This window comes from Saccostrea echinata, unplaced genomic scaffold (assembly GCF_033153115.1).
Source record: "Saccostrea echinata isolate AGI-Se365-2 ecotype Australia unplaced genomic scaffold, CSIRO_AGI_Sech_v1 ptg000016l, whole genome shotgun sequence".
Classification (NCBI taxonomy): Eukaryota; Metazoa; Mollusca; class Bivalvia; order Ostreida; family Ostreidae; genus Saccostrea; species Saccostrea echinata.
The window spans coordinates 19619123-19641936 of record NW_026889765.1 but is presented as its reverse complement, the minus strand read 5'-3'; the positions used below and the strand labels follow the sequence as shown (position 1 = coordinate 19641936).

Here is a 22814-nt window from a genome sequence, read left to right as displayed (position 1 = left end):
TTACAAACTTACTGTAAAGCTCCTCCATACTACGAAAGTAGCAGTGTTCATCGGAAATGAAAAAGTAACAGTATGTAACGTTATATATTTTCTCACAAAGAAGCATTGCAGACTTAGCACCTGTTATTCTTTTAATAAACTTGTACATTTTTAAAGTTTTTTGGCTTTGTAGACGACATGTGCCAACTTGGGTGACCGGATTGGTGGTCCTCATTGTGTTTATGTTGACCTTGTATCTTCAAGGTCGACAGCAAGAATGGACGTCGAGAATTGACTTCCTATGGAAGTTACAGGTAACTTTTAAATGAGTAATTATACCCAAAAGAGTTCAATTTCTTTTTATTGAAAATCCTATTTAAAGCAAAAACAAATATCAAGATGGTGACAAATAGAAAATATTTCAGTGAGCCTCAGTTAATTCATCAAACATGAAAATATCAAAGGAAAAATTGTTTTGGTGACCTTGTAAGAATAAAGCCATCTCAAAAACGTCATGATTTCTCTGCACGTTTTAAGGATCGTTTCTGTAGAAGTGCTGCACAATAAATTAATCAAATTCCTCCGGAAAACGAATTCCATGTGCCTGATGTTTTAGTTTTATATTTTATCCATCTAATGATTGTCTTCTGACAGGCTACAGAAGAGAAAATTGGGATGACGGAAGTTCAGAACAACAACAAACGGATATTGTGTAATTTACTTCCGGCTCACGTGGCGGCCCATTTCTTAGACACATCCAGCAAAAAAACGGTAATTTTTCCGGTTGTTTTTGAGGATTTGAGAAAAATGTTCGTGTTCTGCAATAAATTGAACTAATTTCAAATAAATTTTAACCTTGATTTGTTGCAGCTGTTTAAAATTTTTTTGACATCACAATGGTGAATCTATATATAAAAAAATATTAGATTATGACTACGTGGTTGTTATTGCCATATTGTAATCAATTTAATTAAATATTGTTTTTACTCACATATATAATTCGAACAAAGAAAATTTTGTGACCGAGAGAAGTTATTCTCCCTTGATAAAAAAAAATATATGTCAATTTGAAGGAATATACTTCATAGATATATTTCCTTACATTTTGGTTTTGGTCAAACGTTATCTCTTTTTTTTCTGATGACCCACTTGTTTTAATCTGTCGAAACCTAAAACTAAAAACATGAAGTAATTTTTGGAATCAATGTTTATACTCTGTACAAAGTGTACAGTCGTGTTGTATGAAGCACGAAGAATTGCAAAACCGCTGTACATACTAGCTTATTTTGAATTTTACTTGTACATGTAATACGAGAACAAAGCACAAGAAAACCAACATCGATATAAATATATAAATATATATATATATATATATATATATATATATATATATATATATATATATATATATATATATATATATATATATATATATATATATATAGACAGATATTATATGATATTATTAAAAAATAAATCATAATTTTTTTAATCAAAATACTTTTTTATAGGAACTTTACAGTCAGTATTATCCAAAAGTGGGCGTTTTCTTTGCATCCATTCCAAACTTTTCTGACTTCTACATAGAGCTAGACGCAAACAACCAAGGCATGGAATGCTTGCGTGTCCTGAATGAAATTCTTGTTGATTTTGATGAGGTCAGTCGATAATTTCCTGTCGATTTGCGAACGTTTTGATCAGGAAAATATTTTGTGTTACATATATATTATGCCGTTTTTGTTAATTTTCCAGCTTTTGAATGAGCCAAGGTTTCGTGCAATTGACAAAATTAAAACCATTGGTAGCACGTATATGGCCGCCGTAGGACTAATACCCGATTACAGGATACAGGTAACAGAATATATACAAGACGTTTTATTTTTTTTTTGTATAAGCAACTGAAAGTAACTACATGCACTATTAAGCATGGATTTCATTCTATCTTTCGAAATTGATTTTTTTTTAATTTTCTTTAATGATTAAGATGAGCCATGCGTAAATATGCTGGTTTGTTACATTTAAAGATTATAAATCATTAAAATCATATTCTGATTATTTTAATTAAAGAAAAAGAAGGAAATATACTTAACAGCAAGAACCTGAAAAATAATAATTAAGAAAAACTGGCTGTATACTTGCAGGAAACCCAAGGTTCCATGTCAAGCTATATGGAGCTACTAATTGAATTTGTCCTAGCAATGAAGGATAAGCTGCAAGTCATTAACGAAAACTCGTACAACGATTTCCAGCTGAAAGTTGGTAAGGCAACATTCATTAGGGAGTATAAAGTACTATGTAAAAAGTGTTTACATTTTTTGTTCAGAATTACTAAAATGCACAGCTAATCGCTTGTCACTGGGGATGGGGTAGTGGGTTGGTTAAAATACATATGTACAGACTCATTATAAATTTAGAACCTAAATTACACTGAAACGTTACTGAAAAAAATCGTTCCTTTTTGTAATGACAAAAAACAGTAAATGGACTGTGATGCCTTTTTTCTAGGGGTAAATATTGGACCCGTCGTAGCTGGCGTTATTGGAGCCAAGAAACCCCAGTATGATATCTGGGGTAATACCGTGAATGTTGCAAGTAGAATGGAAAGTACTGGGAAGCCCAATGCCATTCAGGTATTTACTTAATATGTATACTAAGATTCTTCATCATCAATAAAAAAAATCCATTGTTATATTACATCTAAGCGACCGTATAATACCACCAAATTATGTTTCTTACATTTGCTAGGTAACAGAAGATGTTTACAACGTGTTGCATGAAAAGTACGAATTCCAATGTCGAGGAGTGATAAAGGTCAAGGGCAAAGGTGACATGGTGACATATTTATTAGTAGGAAGGCGCCAACCAGGAAGCGTCATACATACAGCGTCATCGCCACGTCTGTCAGCCGCCAGTATGCCAAGGTCTCCTCCTCTAAGTCAGCACCCCAGTTCCCCGAGCTTGCTCACCCCTGGATCAAGAGTTTCAGGGGTGGAGGCATCACCCAGCATCAACAGTATGAATAATATATCAAACAGTCATGTATCAGGACAATCTGGAAGTGGAGCCTTAGTAGTAAGAAATCCCAGTGCTGCAAGTCTGTCTTCTCACGAAAGTATATCCAGAAATGAGTCTTTTCGTTCACAAAACCGTTTGCCTTTGAACTTTGACCCAGCAAAAGGAATGCCAACTCCACCGGGAAGTCTGAACCGAAAAAGACGCAACAGTACTGAAAGTCCAAAATATCCATCAAGAAAACCGACATCGAATGCTTTATCACATTGCATTTCCGGTCACATATCCGAAACGGAATCGGAAGTGACGTATGCACGAATGGATTCTCCAGAACTCCCAGCCATTCATTTTATGAATATGAAGACGCAGAATGTCCATCCCTTACAAAACTCCATGTTTGAGAATCTAAAAACAAGTCCAAATACATCAGAACACAGCAGTGAGCACTTTTTACCGAGTCTTAATTCTTACCCAGGAAGCAATGTATCACGAATGCCAATGAACGATTTGTACGCAACTCCCATTTTCGAAGACGAGGCCATTAATGTAAATACTCCATTACTACAGCAATCACCTTCACCACAGAATCGTGACGGAGGCCACTATAAACAAATTCAACGAAACGTCAGCGATAGCAATCTTCATGCCCATCAGTCGCCTTCGCAAATTTCACAGAGCATAAGTGCACCAGGTGCTTCCAAAAGGTATAGCACTGGTGCTCCACGGGGTTCTATGGATACGATTGATAGAAATAACCACAAAGAAAAATACACCGCACCTTATTATGCTTCGGTGCAACCAATCAGAAAACCTAGTCATATTCCGGTGAGTCAGCCTAAAGGCCCACCAGTCACAAAGCCATGCCAAGTTGTTAGTCCCACGGTGCCAATCATCAGGCCCACCCCTTTCGTCATTGCAGGGGCGGTACCAGAGTTACGACACGCCGTCAAAGCAGCGCCAGGTCTGCAAGCACGAAAAATTCATAATGCGCCACCTATTATGCCTTTTGGAAATCCATCATTTTTCAACCAAGGCGAATACGACAGACCAGACCCCAGTGATATTCCCGAAGAAAGCCGAATGATGATTTCAAATATGTTGAAAGAATTGAACCAGGTCGTAAGTCCTTCACACCCAAATCGTAGAAAGATGAACAAGATGGAAGGCAATGAAAAAATGCAGAACAGAAATTCATCAGACGACATTTTTGTCACTGCTACTTATCGTGAGCCACTAAGCCCTCATCAAGCTGTACACACTCCCCATCAGGTACCCCAGCAAGGCCTACCCGTCAATCCTCACAGAAAACCTCCATCTCCTCTTCATGGACACCAGAAAGGCTTAATCTCTCCTCCACGACAAAGTCCAAAATCTTCCCCAGTTAAAAGAAATATCTTTGAAAAAACTGAGGAGGAGGATTCGAGGTGCTCGATTTCACCTCCCCCTCCCCCTATACCTCCAAAACCAAATCTGGAAGGAGGGCGTAGAGTGTCAAGGGGATCCCGAGCCAGTAGCACTTCTTCTCAGTCCACTTTAACGCCTTCTCCTGCTTTGGTGGCAAACATTGATGGAAGAACTATGTCCATTATGTCGAGTCCCGAGGACGAAGCTTTTCAACAATCTAATTCTCAGCCCCCGCCGTTACCTGTCAGAAGAATGCAAACAGAAAAAGAGTTACAAAGAACTGCAGAGGTGAAACCCAATGCAGTTGTTCAACGCAGTAACTCAAGTCCTAGAGTTAAGCCAAGATCTTCACAAATACATCACAGAAGAGAAATTCTTACGCCGGTTATGCATTCCGATGATGACAGAGAGTCCACCAGTTCTAAGCCTTTCAGCGAACATTCTTCTGTAGTGCTTTTACAACCGATTGAATTAAAACTTGCAAGACCAGCCTACGTAAAGCAGCTTTCTTGTCCTGCTGACGACTGTTACACGCAGTACACCCGTGCCTTTCTTGCAAACACTGACTATATGATATCGAATCTTGACCGCAATTTTTCTAGGTCAAGCGACACAATTTATTCAAGTTTTTCTCACGGTCCACCAACGCCAAAATTTCCTGTTCTGAGTTCTGCAGCATCATCATCTTTGACCCAGTTACTGCAGGAACTTGCAGGGGAGCAATCCAGCAAAAATCAGGATATTTTCTTTAAGCAAGAACATTCTCAACCTTTAAACACAGAGGACACAGAAGGTCAAAAGAGGTCGTCTCATGGATTTGGTAAACCCCCCTCAAGTGGACAATCTGGACATAATTCTAAAAGAAAGCCGACACGACTTCCAGTTCCTGTGAAAGCAAAACAGAATTCCCCTGTTAAAGAATCATCGGCGAAACCAAATCTGGTTCAAAACTCATTTCAAGTTAAACGACGCGGAAACTTTACAATGCCGGTTAGGCCCTGCAAAAGCCTTGACTATATACCAAGTGATAGAGAGGACAATGCGTCATCAGCTGCGTCATCAACGTGTGGAAGTCCTAAAATGACGCGTGATTATATTGATCCGTACTATCAAGCTAGAATTGAGGAGTATCTTGCAGGAAGAAATCCTCTTGGACTTGACAGTTTAAGTTTGTCGTCCATAGCTAGCAGTAGCGAAATGTCAAAGAGCGACCCTGCCTTAAACATGGATTCGGGATCGGCGGCGTATGAATCTGAATACGACAATTATCGCCCAGGTATGACAAGTGATGAGGATTATTTTATATCTGACCCCTTCAGCGACCTTGAAATGTTAGATGAACTTGATATTGATCACGTGACAGTCAGTGATCAGTTTAGTATTGATATGCCCGTACCAGGTTTACAAAAGAAAACCACGACAGAAGTGTAATGATTTGTTTTATAGATAACTTAATACGGAAACATTTCCAGTGACAGTATTCCAAAAAATGGGTTTGGTCGTGCGCAGCAAAAAGACAGTTGATACATGTAATTTATTGACGTCAAACTTGTGAAAAAAATGAGAGAGAGAGAGAGGTTGTGAACTATTGCAATGTATTTATAACAGAATACTCATTTCATGATGTTGTTTTTAAATTTATGACCTTGGTGCTTTTGTCGTTGGACGTGATTTAATGTTTTAGATAATGCATACTTGTGCTTATTTTATCCCACACTAGTGTTCATTGTAAAAAAAAAAAAAAAAAGAACCCTTGATTACTCTGGCGATTCCGCTGTTCAAGCCTTGCGTAACAGATTTGAGATTTTTTTTTAATAAATGACATAAGTCATCAGGAATTGTATTTATATCTTTATTTTTTTGAAAAGCATTTATCTCAGTTGATAATTTATTTTTTGTCATAAAAAATGAATAACATTCTGTTTTCATCTACATCTAATGAAATATGAAGCTAACGAACAGTATTCAGTCTCGAAATTCCAGTGAAACGATACAAATTTGGAGCAGAGCAAACACGGACCTCAAAATTTAGAGGTGGGATCAGGTGCCATGGAGGAGTGAGCATCCCCTGCCGACCGGTCACACCCGCCGTGTGCTCCTTGTCATGATCGGCTAACAAAAACGGAAAAATCTGTAGACAGTTCAGTGTATAAATAATGGCCTAACAATAAGTATGAAAAACGTCAGTCAGCATTTGACTCAATGATAGGTTGTATGTGCTGACAAGGTCATTGTATCGACCGATAAATTTTTCTGAACAAATACCAGTAGTACAAGTTAGTGGAAGATGTGTCTATACTTGGGTATCGAATTGAGAATCTAAAATTATTCTGTGAGTCTAATTGAATATTGCTTCTTCTAGTAATTTTATTCCCCCGTAATCGAAGAGTTTTTGCCCTGTCCGTCCGTCTGTCTGTCTGTCCGCAAAAACTTTAACCTTGCCCATAACTTTTGATTGGTTGGGGCTATGGCTTTCATATTTCACATGTTTATTACTTATGAAAAGACCTTTCTTTAGGTACCTTCATATTTGACCTTGGAGTTTGACCCACTTTTGCAAACTTTTATGAGACTTTAACCTTTGCCATAACTTTTGAACAATTGATGCTAGGGCTTTCAAGCGTAACGTGTATTCCTTGTGACAAGACCTTTCTTCGAATACCAACAACTTTGACCTTGACCTTAAAGTTTGACCTACTTTTGAAAAAAACTTTAACTTTGGCCATAACTTTTATATAGTTAGTGCTAGGGCTTTCATACTTCACACGTGAATTACTTGTGACGAACCTTCCTTTAGATACCATCAACCTTACAGTTTGACTTACTTTCATTTTGAAAAATTTTAACCTTGGCCATAACTTTTGCACAGTTTGTGCTAGGGCTTTAATACTTCACATGTATAATCCTTGTGACAAGATCTTTCTTTGGGATATCAACAATTTTGGCATTGACCTTGACCTTGGAGTTTGACCTACTTTTAAAAAACTTTAACCTTGGCCATAATATTTGAACGTTTGATTCTAGGGCTTTCACATTTCACAAACATGTGTATCACTTGTGACAAGACCTTCCCTTGGTCACCATTTGACCTACACCTTGACGTTTTACTTACTTTTAAAAAACTTTAACCTTTGCCATAACAACGGTTGGTGTTAGGGCGTACATATTTCACAGGTTTATAACATTTTCAACAGTGAAATACTGTTCTTTACATGGCCGTAGGAACCGGGAGGAGGCACGGGGGGGGGGGGGGAACATAGCTATCATATGCTTGTGCCCCCTCAATAAAACAATAAAAACGTCTGATGACTTTTTTTGTTTGCTTGTCAAGGAATTTTTGGTAGTGATAGTGCCCCCTCAACTGAAAATGTATAGCTGTGCCCCCCAAACTGAAATTGCTTCCTACGGGCCTGCTTTATTTACTGAATAAAAGTGATATTCTGACACAGTGTGAAAAGATATCAAAATGGTATTCCTACAGTGTGAGAATATCAGAAGTGCCTTAAAACCTACGACTTTCCTTCCCTCCACGAAGAGTGTTTTTAAGAAAAAAGTTCCTCTTTGCTCAAATTTTGGGAGGTTGTGCCCGATCTGGTAAGATTGATTTAAATTTATATAAAGCATCTTGGTAAGCAGCTCGATAAATGTATTTTGAAAGAATATTTAGGTTTAGATCTAGCTATAATTAATAAAAATAGAATAAAAAGTTTACTCTTAATTGGTAATGAGAAAATACTAAAAATAGGGTTTTCTGAATTTTGATTTCAAATTGCAACCAGTGGACACCTTAGCACTAATGTTTCCGGTCAGCTCGTTGACAGAAATCCTTTTTTTTTTTTTTTTTTTTTTTTTTTTTGTTTTCGTTTTATACTTTGTTTAAGCATAAATTACAGCATTCCAAAGGAAAGCGATAATTTAGTGTATAAACCCTCACGAGCAATATATATTCACTACAGTCAGAGCATTTGGGGGTTTTCTAGCGGAACAGAAAGGGAGAAAATCCGACAGACAAAACTAACCCGTGCTCCATGGAATCTGGACAAGTGCTGTCCCAAGTGAGCTACCTGGTAAGGAAATCTGCCAAACCGCTGCTTGAAGAATCACAGAATCGCCTGTCAATTTCAGGGGATGGTCACGGTGCCGAGTGTAACAACGATGCCAAATTTAATTTATAAAAACTTAATCAGATACCTTGATTTAATAAATTATTAAGTTGTTTGACCTACACAACTCCATTATCCATTAACAACTGCACAGTATGTTTTTTTTGAAATATGTATATAACTACATTTCCCGTTTGTTATTAGTTTTTTTTTTTAATGTAATACTGTTAACCAAAATTATTTCTTATTTGTAATGAAGAGTCAACACTAGATAAATCTATTAATACGTTATTGTGGAAACTATTCAACGAGGAAAATTAATTAAAAAATACAATAATAGCTCAATAAAGGACAGTTTAGAAATATTTCCAGCTTATAATATTGGATCTAAAAATATTTATGGTCGGTGCAACCTTGTAGGGAAGCGTATTAGTGTCACGTGATATCCTTTGTTGTTAATTCCAATTTTAGAGCTGGTTAATTAATTTAGCTTTTCCTACATATATCTTGATTTGCTATCTTTGAAGTTGGTGATTTCAACTGTAATATCGGCTTTCCCAACTTTAAAATTGGTAATTCCAACTCTAAAGATGGCTTTTTAAACTTTAAATTGAAATAAACTTTAAATAAACTTTGAATTTGGAATTATCAACATTGAAATTGGAATTACCAACTTAAAAATTTACCACATGTAGCTTTTAACATAGAACACCAAGGGTTAATATATGCCCTAAAATTGTGGTGCTAGTGTACAAAGTAGACACAATTTAAGCATAGGAAATTGCCATTTTATTGTTCATTGTCACATTGGTCAACACAATTATTCCAATTAAGATTTAAAATTTATAATAAATACATAAATAAAACAGGAAAAGCGATTTATTAAAGACAGAACTTCCGGATATTATGTAAATACAAAGACCGGAAGTCCATAAAATGCTTTAAATTTTGAAATAATCAGCGTAAATAATGCCAGCAACGACATCCGCAATGTCGTCGGTGTTTCCAAGGTTGATTTCTTTCCCGCCTCCGCTGACAACACTGGCTGTTCCGTTCACTGTATATTTAACGCTGGTCAGTGGTGCCGTCAATACAAGAGGAACGTAAGACTTGACTGTGGTTTTCGCGGTGTCGGCATCCAGCTACAAAACAAAATTCAACATTGCAGCGTCATCATGTAGAACTTAATCATCAATAATAATATATAGTTAAGCTTAGGAATTAATAATTTGTAATTTGGTATTCTGAAGTCAGAAACTTCATATTTAAAAAAAAAAATTGCATATTACAACTTTTTTAAAAATGTACAGTTAGTTAGAAATGATGTCTTTGGGTATTCTGAATTGTATTGGGGGATGGGGAAATATTGTGTAACAGGTTGATATTTATATATGTTCTGAAAAAAAAATTGAATTTTGCAGCTCAGCTTCTCATTACCAAAAGACTACGTTTACAAAATTCTCAAGTTTCAGATTTACGATTATCTATATGCATATGAAGTCATTATTCAAACTTTCTGAAGACAGGACTTAAAACATACCTCATTGACAAGTGTCGCTTCCATAGAGGCCATCATTGTGGACATTCTGTCTAAAAGTGTTGTCAGGACAAATATCTCTGCCATAGTGTCTGCACCACAAACTATAGTTAAGAAAAATGTGTAATTTCAATGTAAACACACAGAGAAGCTTAAGTATCATGCAATAAAGGTTTGGACCTAAGGAATATTCCTTCATGCACATGTTTTTCCCAATAAATAAATAAATGAATGAATGAATAAATAAATAAATAAAAATTACAAATTACAAAAATGAACTAAATATAGTACTTTAAATGTCATAAAGAACATAATTTTTACAAAACTTTGTACAAATGAAGTAAAGATTTGCACAGCATAACTGTACGTATAAATACTATTCAACAATACATGTATGTGTAACGTCCAAAAATATAGTGTTTTTAAATAGCAATAAAAGCATTATGAAATGTGTACGATAATTTCTTGTATTTACCAGTTTCCAACATTTTGTCTTCTGCTGCATTAGCTATTTGAGTACAGGTATCGCATGTCACAGCCCTCTTTCTTCTCAGGTTAACACCGGGTATTTTGTTAAGTGTGTTCTTACCCCAGTCTTGCAGCATAATTAAAATAATTAACTTAAACAGCTCTATAACTGAGTGTCAAATTATCAGCATTGTAGCACAGATAGAAAGAAGCAAATATTAAGTATGCGAAAAATTACATTTCTGCTTGAAGTTTTTTTTTTAATTTAAATTAAAGACAATTATGTAAATCACATTAAGTAAATTTCTTAAGCTTTGTTAAGATGAAATACTAACTTCACAAAGATTATGATATATATCATAATTTACAAGTACTTATAAATACCAATAACCAAGTAGAGGGTGGACGAACTTACTTTTGACGGAATTGAACCATTCCTTTGCTTTTGAGGCAATTGTAGCTGAAACAATTCATTATATCATTAATGCGCAAAGCAGACATGAATACCTAGCTACATGTATTACCGTTCTCCCAACGGATCAGGGTATATATAATATAAGTACATTTAAGCATGTATGTACCATAAATCATTATTTAGTATATATAGAATGAAGAGAGAGAGAGAGAGAGAGAGAGAGAGAGGAGTACTGATATCCATATAATAAAATTTGAATAAATAATAGTTTTATCAAAGAATATATACTTTTCAACAAAATATTCACAGTTATAAGTCATTTAAAATTAAGCAGTATATCTCCTTACCCCCAATATTTTTGGCGAGATTTTCTGTGAATTCTGTAAAAAAATTAAAAACAAAACAAAACACAACTTCATAATTGTATAATAAAAGACTATTATCGATCTCTGATTTTAGTATAAAATATAATTTGAGACAGTTTTTTGATAATTCATTTTTTAATGACAAAAACGGAAAGGAATATTAAAAAAGAAGTGAACGGTGGCAAAATAAATTTATCCCTATCATAAAATATGATACTCACTTGCGGCGTCCTTTGCCCACTGCTGTTTATCTGCCCAATTTTTAATTGCTGAAATTTAAAATTTCAATGTTAATCAGTCACGCAGGATGATAAAAAACAAAATTCAGGCAATATATAAAACGCATTACATTTACACTCTTCACTAACATGAATTCATTCTTTAACTTTAGTTATACATTTAAATGCTTAAAAGAAATGAAATGATGACTTTTTTGTAACTTACAAGTGCCGAGTTTCTTTGCCTGAGCATCGACGGTTGCTAAAGTAATTAAAAATTCATATTATTAGACCTGGTTTATATACCACAGAGAGAGAGAGAGAGAGAGAGAGAGAGAGAGAGAGAGAGAGAGAGAGAGGTTATTATAAGGACAAGATTGTTAACAGTAAATACGTTCATGTAGATCTCGTAAAGTTCAAAGTTCAATGAAATAAAAAGTCACCTTACCTTTGAATTTGTTAAACTCTGTTTCGATCGCCGGACCCACTTTCTTGATGTCATCTTCATAAACAGACAAATATCATTAATGTTTTTGCATTTCTAAACTAATCACTTATAACACTGAAATAATGAATCCTTAAGTTATCTTTTACATGAAGATGTTAATGGAAAAGTTGTCGAAAAAATATTTACCTCCAATTTTCTTGAATGTGTTATCAACATCTTGAACTAGATGAATGAAAAGATAATTGACACAAACAGGTTAGAAAGGAAACAAAAATAATTCAACAACATATTGTGATCAGGAATGGAAGTATGAATAATAAAGCTCTAATCAAAACAATTAATAAATTTCTCCAATTCGTCTTTCTTGATTCTCGTATTTTTTAAAATTATTCACATTTTAGACACCTCAGATGAAAAGCAGTATCTCTTACTTAATTGATATAACAACAGAATGTCTGCTTCATTTTCCTTTACAAAAAAAAAAACAAACAAACAAACAAACAAAAACAAAAACAAAACAAAACAAAACAAAAACAAAAAGAAAAACAAAACAAAACAAAAAAAAAAAAAAAAAAAAACAAAAACTTACGCAGCTGTTGGAACTTATCCCCACCACCTCCACCACTACTTTGGCTGTTTAATAACAAAAATAAATAGTTCTTATAAAACAAAATACAAAGTTGTTGAATTTAATTCATCTATTTTAAATCTTTTTCTCCAAAAATATACATGTAAATGCACAAACTCCCTGTCCATTATCTTAGCCTATAGTAATTTTGCTTTACGGTACAATTACTGTATATGCATGGACTTTGTCATTTAACTTGACAATTTATTATAAGAGTAATAGTCTTTAAGCTTTCTTATCAGAAATTAATGAACATAATATATGATAGCCTACCAGTTACTGGAACAGTACGCTATCGCAGCATTGACGGAATTATTGCATGTTGTTAGCATTTGTAGAGCTTTTGCACTGGTATTTTCATATTCACTATTTACCAAAAGAGCAAGATCATTTCTAGCCTTGAGGTCAACCTCTGAAAATTAGAATTCAAAATCAAAATATATTTGAAATATCAATTGAATCTTTAATTCACAAGTCATGATAGGTAAAAAGATTTTAAAAATTCGGAATTGGTCAAATAAAATATACTAGTATTTCATGTTCTGAGAAAAAAATGAAGTAAAAACTATCATATTTACGTTCGGTTTTTTCTTTTTCTATCAGTTCAGCTGTGCAGAATCCGCAGACGATTGCAATTATCAAAAACATCATCTCGAATAATGAGATCCTAAAGTTCAGCTATTGAATAAACAGAAAATCTGTCATGAATTAAAATATCCAACCAAAACTTACTTATAAGTTAAAATCTTTTTAGTTAGAGTAATTTGTTTTAAGAAGAAATGTAAAATTCTGAATATCTGAAAGATTCAAACTCGTCCTTACCTTTTCAGTTATAAAATTCAAAAATTGTGAGGAGACAATATAACTGCGAAAATATATATACACAAATGGTACCTAATTTTGACTAATTGAGTAATTAGCCTTGGTTGATTTAAATAGATGGGATTGTAAAATTCAAAACAACTGATACATCTTACGGCTAAAAAGTCGTGATTTAACCTGACAGGTCAATTCTTTAGCATCAACAGTCGGGGGAACCTATAGGCAATGACGAGTAACATATTTTTGTTTTGTTTTTGCTTGCATTATTAAGTTTTATGAGGAGGTTAAGTTACTTATTTACCTATGACAAATATTTTTTTAGTTCAAAATAGAAGGTAATCAGACCGATCGCAAGAGTCTGAGGTGAAATTTATCCGACCGAATAAGACATCACGAAAATTGTCAATCAGCATGTTTCTTATTCTCTTTATTTTGAATATTAATTAGAACGACATAGGTGGTAATGACTGAAATTTTACTTGACCGAAAAAAGAAAGTCCTCATTCTTTTCTCTTGCTGTGAAAACTCTTTTTTTTCAAGTTTTATATTAGTATGATACCAAAAAAAAATATCTAAACACGAAACAGAATATTTACCTCGTCGTGTTGTAAAAAGATATACCGGTATGTAAAAGATAATTTAGCATTTTTTCTTAGTTTTATTTTTTAAACATTTTTTTAATTGAACATTAAGAAAAGAAAATCTTTTATATTGATCATGAATGTCAAAGCCCTTTCAGATAATAAACATTGAAATCTCATAGAATGTTAAAAGAAGTCGAAGAAAAGTGCAGATTTCTCTTCAAGTATGTGTGAAGTATTCTATATCTTAGTACATTAATTTATTTACTGAATCGAAATTTCATAGACTATTTACTTTTACTGAATGTATTATTTTCATTTATTATACTTTCATGTTAAATACTAAAATCTGATTGGTTTAGAGGCATTTAACAATCCGTAATGTTACCCTCAGCATTAGCAACACACTTGACAACGGGTAACATTACGAAAATATCACATGCGTTCAAATGATGCGCGTACGGTTCACCGTAGAATTCTCAAAACGTCGGTTGTGCGTTTGAAAGAAGTCGAATAAACAACGTCAATAAAAGCTTGCGTCCGATGTAGCTTACTTGAAAACAACAAACGACAGACGAAACATCCTTGCGAGTGCAAACTTTAGATGATAAAGGACTTTTTGAGTAGCAAACAAACAAAAAAGAGGTTGGTAAATCTTTTCCGAAGCTTTCTTATTGAAAAAATAGAAGTGGGGAGTGTGAAAGCTTTCTAAGCGTGAACTTAACGACGATCTCCGAATTTTTTGTATGATATCCGAAATCAATAAGACATTCAGTATAATAAAATAAATAGTGCACGTTTTTTAGGGTAACAGTTGAAATTGACACCCCTCGGAAAACCATTGTCAACCTCCGCTGACGCGTCGGTTGACAATGGTTTTCCTTGGGGTGTCAATTTCAACTGTTACCCTAAAAAACGTGCACTATTTATATAATCTTACATGTTTCAGTTTTTTCTCTTGGTTTTCGTATAAATATTTTCAGTAAGTTTTCTCTTTTATTTTGACTAGGCCAATGTATATTTAGCTTTGTATGAGACGCATAGAATTAGTTGCATTCATAAAAAAATTGCATGTCAGAGTGGAGTAATTTTGTTTCAAACAAAATTTAAACCCTACAATAGAATCAGAGTTTACAGGCAGACATAGTGCTCACGGCGGTTGTGGCTGGTCACCGGGGAATGATTACTCCTCTTAGGCACCTGATCCCACCTCTGGAATTTTCAGGGTTCCATGTTTTATACCTTATTCACAGTTTGTATTGTATATGTTGTTTTGAAAGATCGATCACTGTTGTCTTCACCTTTTTCATGTAAAATCTGTTTGTTTAATTACTTTTTTTTGTTGTTTTTCTTCTGATGCTTTCTTTTAGAAAATTACCTTAAGAAGAAAAGGTACCTTAAGCGCGGATAACGTACATCTCTGCATCAACCCCAACCCCAATTACCAAAATATAATTAATGAGTCCACATTTTCTTGAAAATGTGTGAATTTCCTATCTATTCAATCTTCATATCATCCTGTGCAATCAGTATGTGTAGTTTTTCAGTTGTACATTTTCGCCATATACGGTAAAATGATTTTTCAGTTATACCGTGTATGGCCAAATTGTAAATCTGGAAAACAACAAACACTGAACTCACAGATACAGATGAAATTGATGGGGGGAAATCACATATTTTTGGGAAAATATATTTTAGTTACGTGGGGCGGGGATATGCAGAGATGAAAATTATTTACGCTTCAAAAGACTGTAGTAAATTAAGATACATATGAAATTTGAAGACTCCAAGATAAAGACCTGCATTGTACAAAAAAAAAAAAAAAAAAAAAAAAAAAAAAAAAAAAAAAAAACACTCTGCAAAATTTGTTCTTAGATTTGTTTGATATACTTAATGCATCAAAACATTTATTTTTTTTTAATTTTTAACTATCGAAATTTCAGAAAACATAAGCTGAAAATGCTCACTGCGTGCGAACAATGTAAGATTTTGACGTGACTGACTTTGAAAACCCTGCGCGAATCCTCATTAAATGTATTTCTCTTATCTCTAAATCTTTTGTGCCATTTTAAACAGATTCAAGCATTTCCAAGGTTTATGTAAGTCTATGTAAGTTTTTCCATATAAAAGGGTACACTGTGGCAAAAACAAAGACACACAATCCCATTTTGGTAGCTTTTTGAGCTTTTTCTATTACATTTAGAATAGAATCTCATCGAACTTACAAAATGACATTAAAAAAATTGTAAATTATCAGAAAAATTGTGTCACATTACACAAGTGAATGTACATGAAGATTAAACCACAAATGTTTATATCAAATCGAGACCTCTGCTGGTGGACTGTTAGTTCCCGAGGGTCTCTACAGCCCAGTAGCTAAGTACTTCGGTACTAGCTTGAAAATATGGATATATATTTAATTGCTGTGGTAAATTTTAGAAATTTATTTCAAAATAAAGGATCATCTCCCTCATGCGTAGCTCTGATCCTTCGATGTATTTGGCTCCAGTCTTTGGCATCCCCTTTTTCAGCTCTTCAAAGTTTTTTTAAATTAAATATTTCGGGTTTCCAACGTTTCGGCATGAGCATCAGTAAAGAGACATAATGTGTGGAAATGCGCTTCTGGTGCATCAAAATTGGTACCGTATAAGATTCACATCAATGCATTTTCTACATTAAACGCACTGTAGAAATATATTGATTTTAAGACTGCGCTTTGCGGTCATACTATTGCTTATGGAACATTCACCATTTATCAAAATATAACCGTTTGTCTTATAGATTATTTATTGTGCAGAAAAGAAAATATTGAATAAATGTGTAAAAATCATTGACGAACCAGTTTAAATTTTGTGACAATTCACAGACTTTTTGACAACCCCTCGTACGTGTTCGATTTTTACTAACAAATTCAAAATAACAAAATGTTTTACCATTATAGATATCCACGATTGCATTTTAGTCGAGACCATCTTTAAAATAATGTTTGTTTGCCCTCTCCCGACTCAGGGTAAAAATATTGGTCGGTAGGTAGATTAGAAAATGTTTTTTTCCAGAAAGTTTTAAAATGTTTGTTGACGGGATGAAAAAAAAAATCAGGAAATAAAATAAAAAAAATGTCGTGGCCTTGAAGGTTAAAATAAGTTTTGAGTCGGGTCATTTTTAGCCACTTGGTAATGAGAGGGCAAACAAATGATTTTTAAAGATGGCTCGATATATGATTGCTTACTGAGTATTTCTTTTCTTTTTTTCATTACTATATTTACCAATTCATTTGTTGTTATTTGATTTCGAAGCATTGCTATTTTGTTCATATATTGTATAGAAAGCAAATGTAAACAGACAACATAGAATATTATAGTAGTATATGTAATATTGTTCGATCATGATACATCTTACGGCTAGAAAGGCGTAATTACAACATGATACATGTATGATTAAAAAGATGATAATGCTTTTCGCTAAAAAAAAAAAAAATAAAAAAAAAAAAAAAAAAAAAAAAAATAGACCAGGTTAAAAAAATGTAGGGGAATTGGTGTTTTGAGAAATACTTCTGTCATAAAAACAACAATACATTGTAAATAGAAAATGCGTCATAAAATTTCATGTCAGTCATCTTTGTAAGTTCAACAGCCAATCCTTGGAGAACGTTGACATAATTTTATGACTTTGACAAAGGCATAATATTAGGTCACAGTGTTTTGAAAGAAAGTAGAGTAAAAACATTATTTATCTACCAAAACGAAATTCTTTGATGCACTCATAATTTTTCATCATTATAAATATACGTAATTGTCTTGAATATATTATCAATATATATACAACACACAGGCCCTTATATTCACAGTAAATAATTTTTTTGCTCTAAAATGGTTTGTATCTTTCTGTGATTCACCTCAATATTAAATTTTTTTCTGAGTTAGAAATTAAAAAGGAAGAAAATATAAAAACAAACAAACAAAAACAAAAAACAAAAACAAAAAGCAAACAAAACAAACAAACATTCAAAAATGTGTTGTATATATATTGATGATATAGTCAAGATAATTACGTTTATTTATAACGATGAGGAAAAAAACGAAATTATAATATATTTTGTACCACTACGTGTAGAATAAGTTCATTTTTTGTGTACCTAGAAATTTAATTTTTTATTCATTTTTCAAAGTCTTAATTTAATTTAAACGATACATTGTATTTTATTATGCATAATCATAATAAGAATGGACAGCAGGCACTGATTACAATATATCTAAGTCGTCTCTCTTTTAAAGTCTTTATGATACCAATATATTTAAATAACTCGGAAAAAAGATAATAAGAAGCTATCTCGAAAAACAAAAAAATGTTCTGTGATAGATTGTTATTAATACATTTTAATACTGTATTCAGGGAAATTTTCGCCCCCGTTTTACATTAATTTTTCGCTCCTTTCGTCCGCGTTGTAAGTAGGCAAATTCAAAACGGAGCGAATCCAATAAAACAGCATTATCTATTTATTACAAGTCTGTCTGGGCGAATTAAAAACAGGCAAAATTAGATGTGTGAAAGGGCGAAAATAACACGGGACGGGAAAAAAAACAGTATACAGTAACATAGTTCGTACGTGATTTACTTTTTAAGAAAGGAGCTCTTACATGCAATTTTTTGCTACACATAATAAAAAAAACATGTAATACGTCCCTTTTTGAAAAGAACGTGTATTTAAAATACACGCATTATATATCTATTTTACAGTTACATGTTACATACGTACTCTGAACATAACAACAAGGAAAACAAAGATAAACATAATTAAAATGATCTAATTCTTAACCAAACTACTTGACGTTCATAACATATTATTGTGTGCATATACAGTCTGTAACTTTTGCCATTTGGATGCAGCTATTTTATTATTTTTTTAATTTATTCTATTTATTATGTTTTTGTTAAAAACAAACAATTGCAATTTTTTATAACATCAAAATTACGATTTTTTTTTTTTACGCAAAAAGTATCAAATAAATAAGGACACTTAAAATTGTACACCTATCTTAATAAACAAACAACATGACAGCGGACTAACAAATTATTATTAATCCACTCCATTCTGAAGGTAAATAAACCTACATTATTTAACCTACAATACGCGTGGAAATTGAAATAAATGCAAGGCTGGTATTAATTAATCATAGTGATGTTATTGTTTACCTTTACGGTCTAATTAACAAAACCTTACCTTTCTCAGTTCATATTTTCATTAATTGCTTTCTACGTTTCTAATGATTTATAATTTACAGACTCTCTTACGTAGGCACCTTTTAAGATACACAAATTTAATGTGAAAGCAAAATATAACCTACCTAATGATACAAACAAAACAATCGGTCAACATCGCTTCCTTGATATTACGGAGGTATGCAACGCCAGAATGTTATTTAATTAATGTTTAATTTATCTCTTTTGATACATGATTTTTATAATTGAAACTTTTCCCTTACAATGTCATTTCAATTTCATTTTATAATATGATTGCCTATTATTTTTTAAAATATATATACATGTAAAAATTTTCTTGATTTTATCCATAGATTTGAGTAATTTTTTCATATTCATGAATAATATTAATTTAAAAAACTTTAAATGCCTACCTGTCTCTTCTCGACGTGTCTTATTAGATATTTGTATCCATATTAATTAACAGCAACTTTGAACCCTAAAATACCATGTTTGCAACCGAATTTTTTTTTCTTTTTCTCTGAAAAAATATATAAAATAATTAAGAGCTTATATTGTTCTTTCATGATGAAACCATTTGTCAAAAGAAATACTTTAAATATCCATTAAAATAAAATTTTGGTGTGGAATACCTCTACAAAATGAAAAAAGTACCTTTTTTTTTTAACAAAACCAAACAAACGTTTCTTTATATACTGATACAAGTACTTGACCAGAAGTCTCTGATGAGACTGTAGCTCTACTGGTTGTATTTATAAAGGAAGATAAAAATAGCACTTGGACTTGAAACTTTGCAACAGCAATAAATAGAATAATGATCCTTGGTTTAGTCTCTTTTTGGCAAGATTTATTATTATATCAGACTAAAACTGTAGGAGGAGTAGCCTTTTAAAACAATTTTACTGAAATTTTGATTTAAGTAACCATGGCAACATCATTCAACAAAATCAAAAAACAATAACACCAATTATGTATTTCTGTAGTCTACTTGTATGCCACATTATTCTGAAATCAGACAAAAAGTGTAGGAGGAGTAGCGTTTTGAAAGTATTTCAAGAAAATTTCTATTTTTAGTAACCATGGCAACACCATTCATCGAAATCCGAAACTGGTACAGAGAATTATGTATCTTAGTGTAGTTTACTTGTATGCTAAGTAATACTAAAATCAGACCAAAACTGTAGGGGTAGCATTTTGAAGGTATTTCAAGGAAATTTCTATTTTTAGTAACCATGGCAACAATGTTCATCGAAATCAAAAACCGATACACAGAATTATTATCTTATTGTAGTCTGCTTGTTTGCCAAGTTATACTGAAATCAGACCAAAACTGTAAGAGGAGTAGCATTTTGAAAGTATTTCACAGAAATTTCTATTTTTAGTTACCATGGCAACATCGTTCATTGAAATCAAAAACCGATAAACAGAATTATGTATCTTATTATAGTCTACTTGTGTGCCAAGTTATATTGAAATCAGATAAAAATTGTAGGAGGAGTAGCATTTTGAAAGTATTTCACAGAAATTTCTATTTTTACATATGTAGTAACCATGGCAACACCGTTCATCGAAATCAAAAACCGATACACAGAATTATGTATCTTAGTGTAGTCTACTTGTGTGCCAAGTTATATTGAAATCAGATAAAAATTGTAGGAGGAGTAGCATTTTGAAAGTATTTCACAGAAATTTCTATTTTTAGTAACCATGGCAACACCGTTCATCGAAATCAAAAACCGATACACAGAATTATGCATCTTAGTATAGTCTACTTGTGTGCCAAGTTATATTGAAATCAGATCAAAACTGTAGGAGGAGTAGCATTTTGAATGTTTTTCACAGAGATTTCTATTTTTAGTAACCATGATGGCAACACCGTTCATCGAAATCAAAAACCGATACACAGAATTATGTATCTTAGTTTAGTCTACTTGTGTGCCAAGTTATATTGAAATCAGACCAAAACTGTAGGAGGAGTAGCATTTTGAAAAATTGTTTACAGACGGACGGACAAACAGACAGACAGACGGACGGACGACGGACACATTACTATCGCATAAGCTCTTCTGGTCTCTGACCAGTAGAGCTAAAAATGGTGTCTATTTGCAAACTGTCGATTTCGTGTTTTGAAGCTTATTGTTGATTTATTCTGCTTTGGTTTTATTTGATTTGAACATACATGTATTTTATTATATTGTATAAGTTTTATTGTATAAGTATGATACAAACGGTTTAAACACAAGTTTCGAAGCTTCTTATATGTACCTTAGTTGGTTTCAACTGTCAATAACTTACTAGTTAAACTTCTCTTAATACTAGTAGATCTTGATACAAAACCTAGATATAAAAACAAGTTTGCTTTAATGGTACATACATTCAGTACTGTTGGAAATGAATTTTATTCGAGTTATGGTGTTAAGCAAAAATAGTCAAGTAAATGTATACCAAAAAATCTCGACTAAATATCAACACAGTCTGTAGGTCAATTTTGAAACAACGTGAATTTTTGGGTTGAATTTTTTTTCTTCATTTAATTGAATGAAATAATTAAATGAGCTATGTAGCTACATGAATTAATTTGTCAATATAGACTGATATTTTTTTCTCTGCAGACTAAAGTTTCTGAATTTACTAGTAATGTAGTTTCTTTTTTCAGAAACTATCATAATCGGGGATTATGGTGTTAGTTATCTGTTCCTTCGCCAGGCGCTCGGCACTTTGAAGTGAAAATTGCGGATCCTTCGGATGAGACCTTAAAAACCAAGGCCCCGTGTCACAGTAGGCGTTGGGACGATAAAGAACCCTCACTGTTCAATGGCCCTGAGTGCCGAATAAAGGTCTAAATTTAAAGCCCTTCAGCGGTATATGGTGACGTCTCTATATGAGTGAAAAATAAATTCTCGAATGGGACGTAAAACAACATATAATCCATCAATCTGATTATTTACGTTAAATGTAATCAACTGAACGCGAATTAATCACACAAATTTAACTTTGATATCTGGAAGTCCATTTTTTGCTCTTTTTTGTGATTCACCATTGTTTTATTTTTGTTCATGTTTTGTTGTTTGCGTCTGTTTTCTCTTTGTTTTGTTGTTTAATTTTATTTTTTTAATTCCATTTTTTTTATCTATCAGTTAGTAAATTTAGTAAATTTTGACCTATGTATAACCTTAAACCTGAAGAATGCTGTTGACAGCTTAAGCTGTGATCGAAATAATTAATGCCCGAAAACAAAAAAAACAAAAAAAAAAAAAAAAAAAAAAAAAAAAAAAATTAATACAAAGGTCTTGTACTTCTTAATAATGAATAAGTTATGGCTTCAGCATGATTAAATTAATCTGTTTGTCTTAAGAATTCAAAATCCATTGTTTCTGTATTATTTTCAACTACATGCAGGACTATTGTAAAATATAAAATGCTTTTCATTGTTTCTTTGTTGCTACAGTATCTTTATTTACTGGTAACTATTTCTTTAGAAAAGGGCTACATTCTTTCTCCCTCATACAAACCCTTATAACATCTGGAATTGACCTTTTGAAGTAAGAACCTGGATTTATGTTCTGTCATAGTCGCCTTTCTCTTCAGGTCAATAAAATAATCGGATCAATTTT

General features: G+C 32.8%; 2 protein-coding genes across 2 annotated transcripts in view; one reads left to right on the top strand and one right to left on the bottom strand.

Moving 5' to 3' along the window:
- Positions 1-6233, top strand: part of LOC133188540 (adenylate cyclase type 1-like) — a 41505-nt gene extending 35272 nt beyond the window's left edge. The window contains exons 16-22 of the mRNA XM_061324012.1: positions 173-293; positions 634-750; positions 1491-1637; positions 1732-1830; positions 2121-2238; positions 2485-2609; positions 2725-6233. Coding sequence (XP_061179996.1) covers positions 173-293; positions 634-750; positions 1491-1637; positions 1732-1830; positions 2121-2238; positions 2485-2609; positions 2725-5826 — 3829 coding nt within the window. The 3' untranslated portion in view covers positions 5827-6233. The remainder of the gene's footprint in view (positions 1-172; positions 294-633; positions 751-1490; positions 1638-1731; positions 1831-2120; positions 2239-2484; positions 2610-2724) is intronic.
- A 3031-nt stretch (positions 6234-9264) lies between these two features.
- On the bottom strand, positions 9265-13257 carry LOC133188990 (uncharacterized). Its single transcript, XM_061324444.1, has 12 exons — positions 13156-13257; positions 12851-12989; positions 12539-12582; positions 12136-12171; positions 11950-12003; positions 11728-11763; positions 11505-11552; positions 11266-11298; positions 10919-10963; positions 10511-10630; positions 10039-10139; positions 9265-9640 (listed from the first exon to the last, which is right to left on the bottom strand). The coding sequence occupies exons 1-12, from the start codon at positions 13226-13228 to the stop codon at positions 9440-9442; spliced, it is 930 nt and encodes a 309-aa protein (XP_061180428.1). The 5' UTR covers positions 13229-13257; the 3' UTR covers positions 9265-9439.
- Between the last annotated feature and the right edge of the window lie 9557 nt (positions 13258-22814).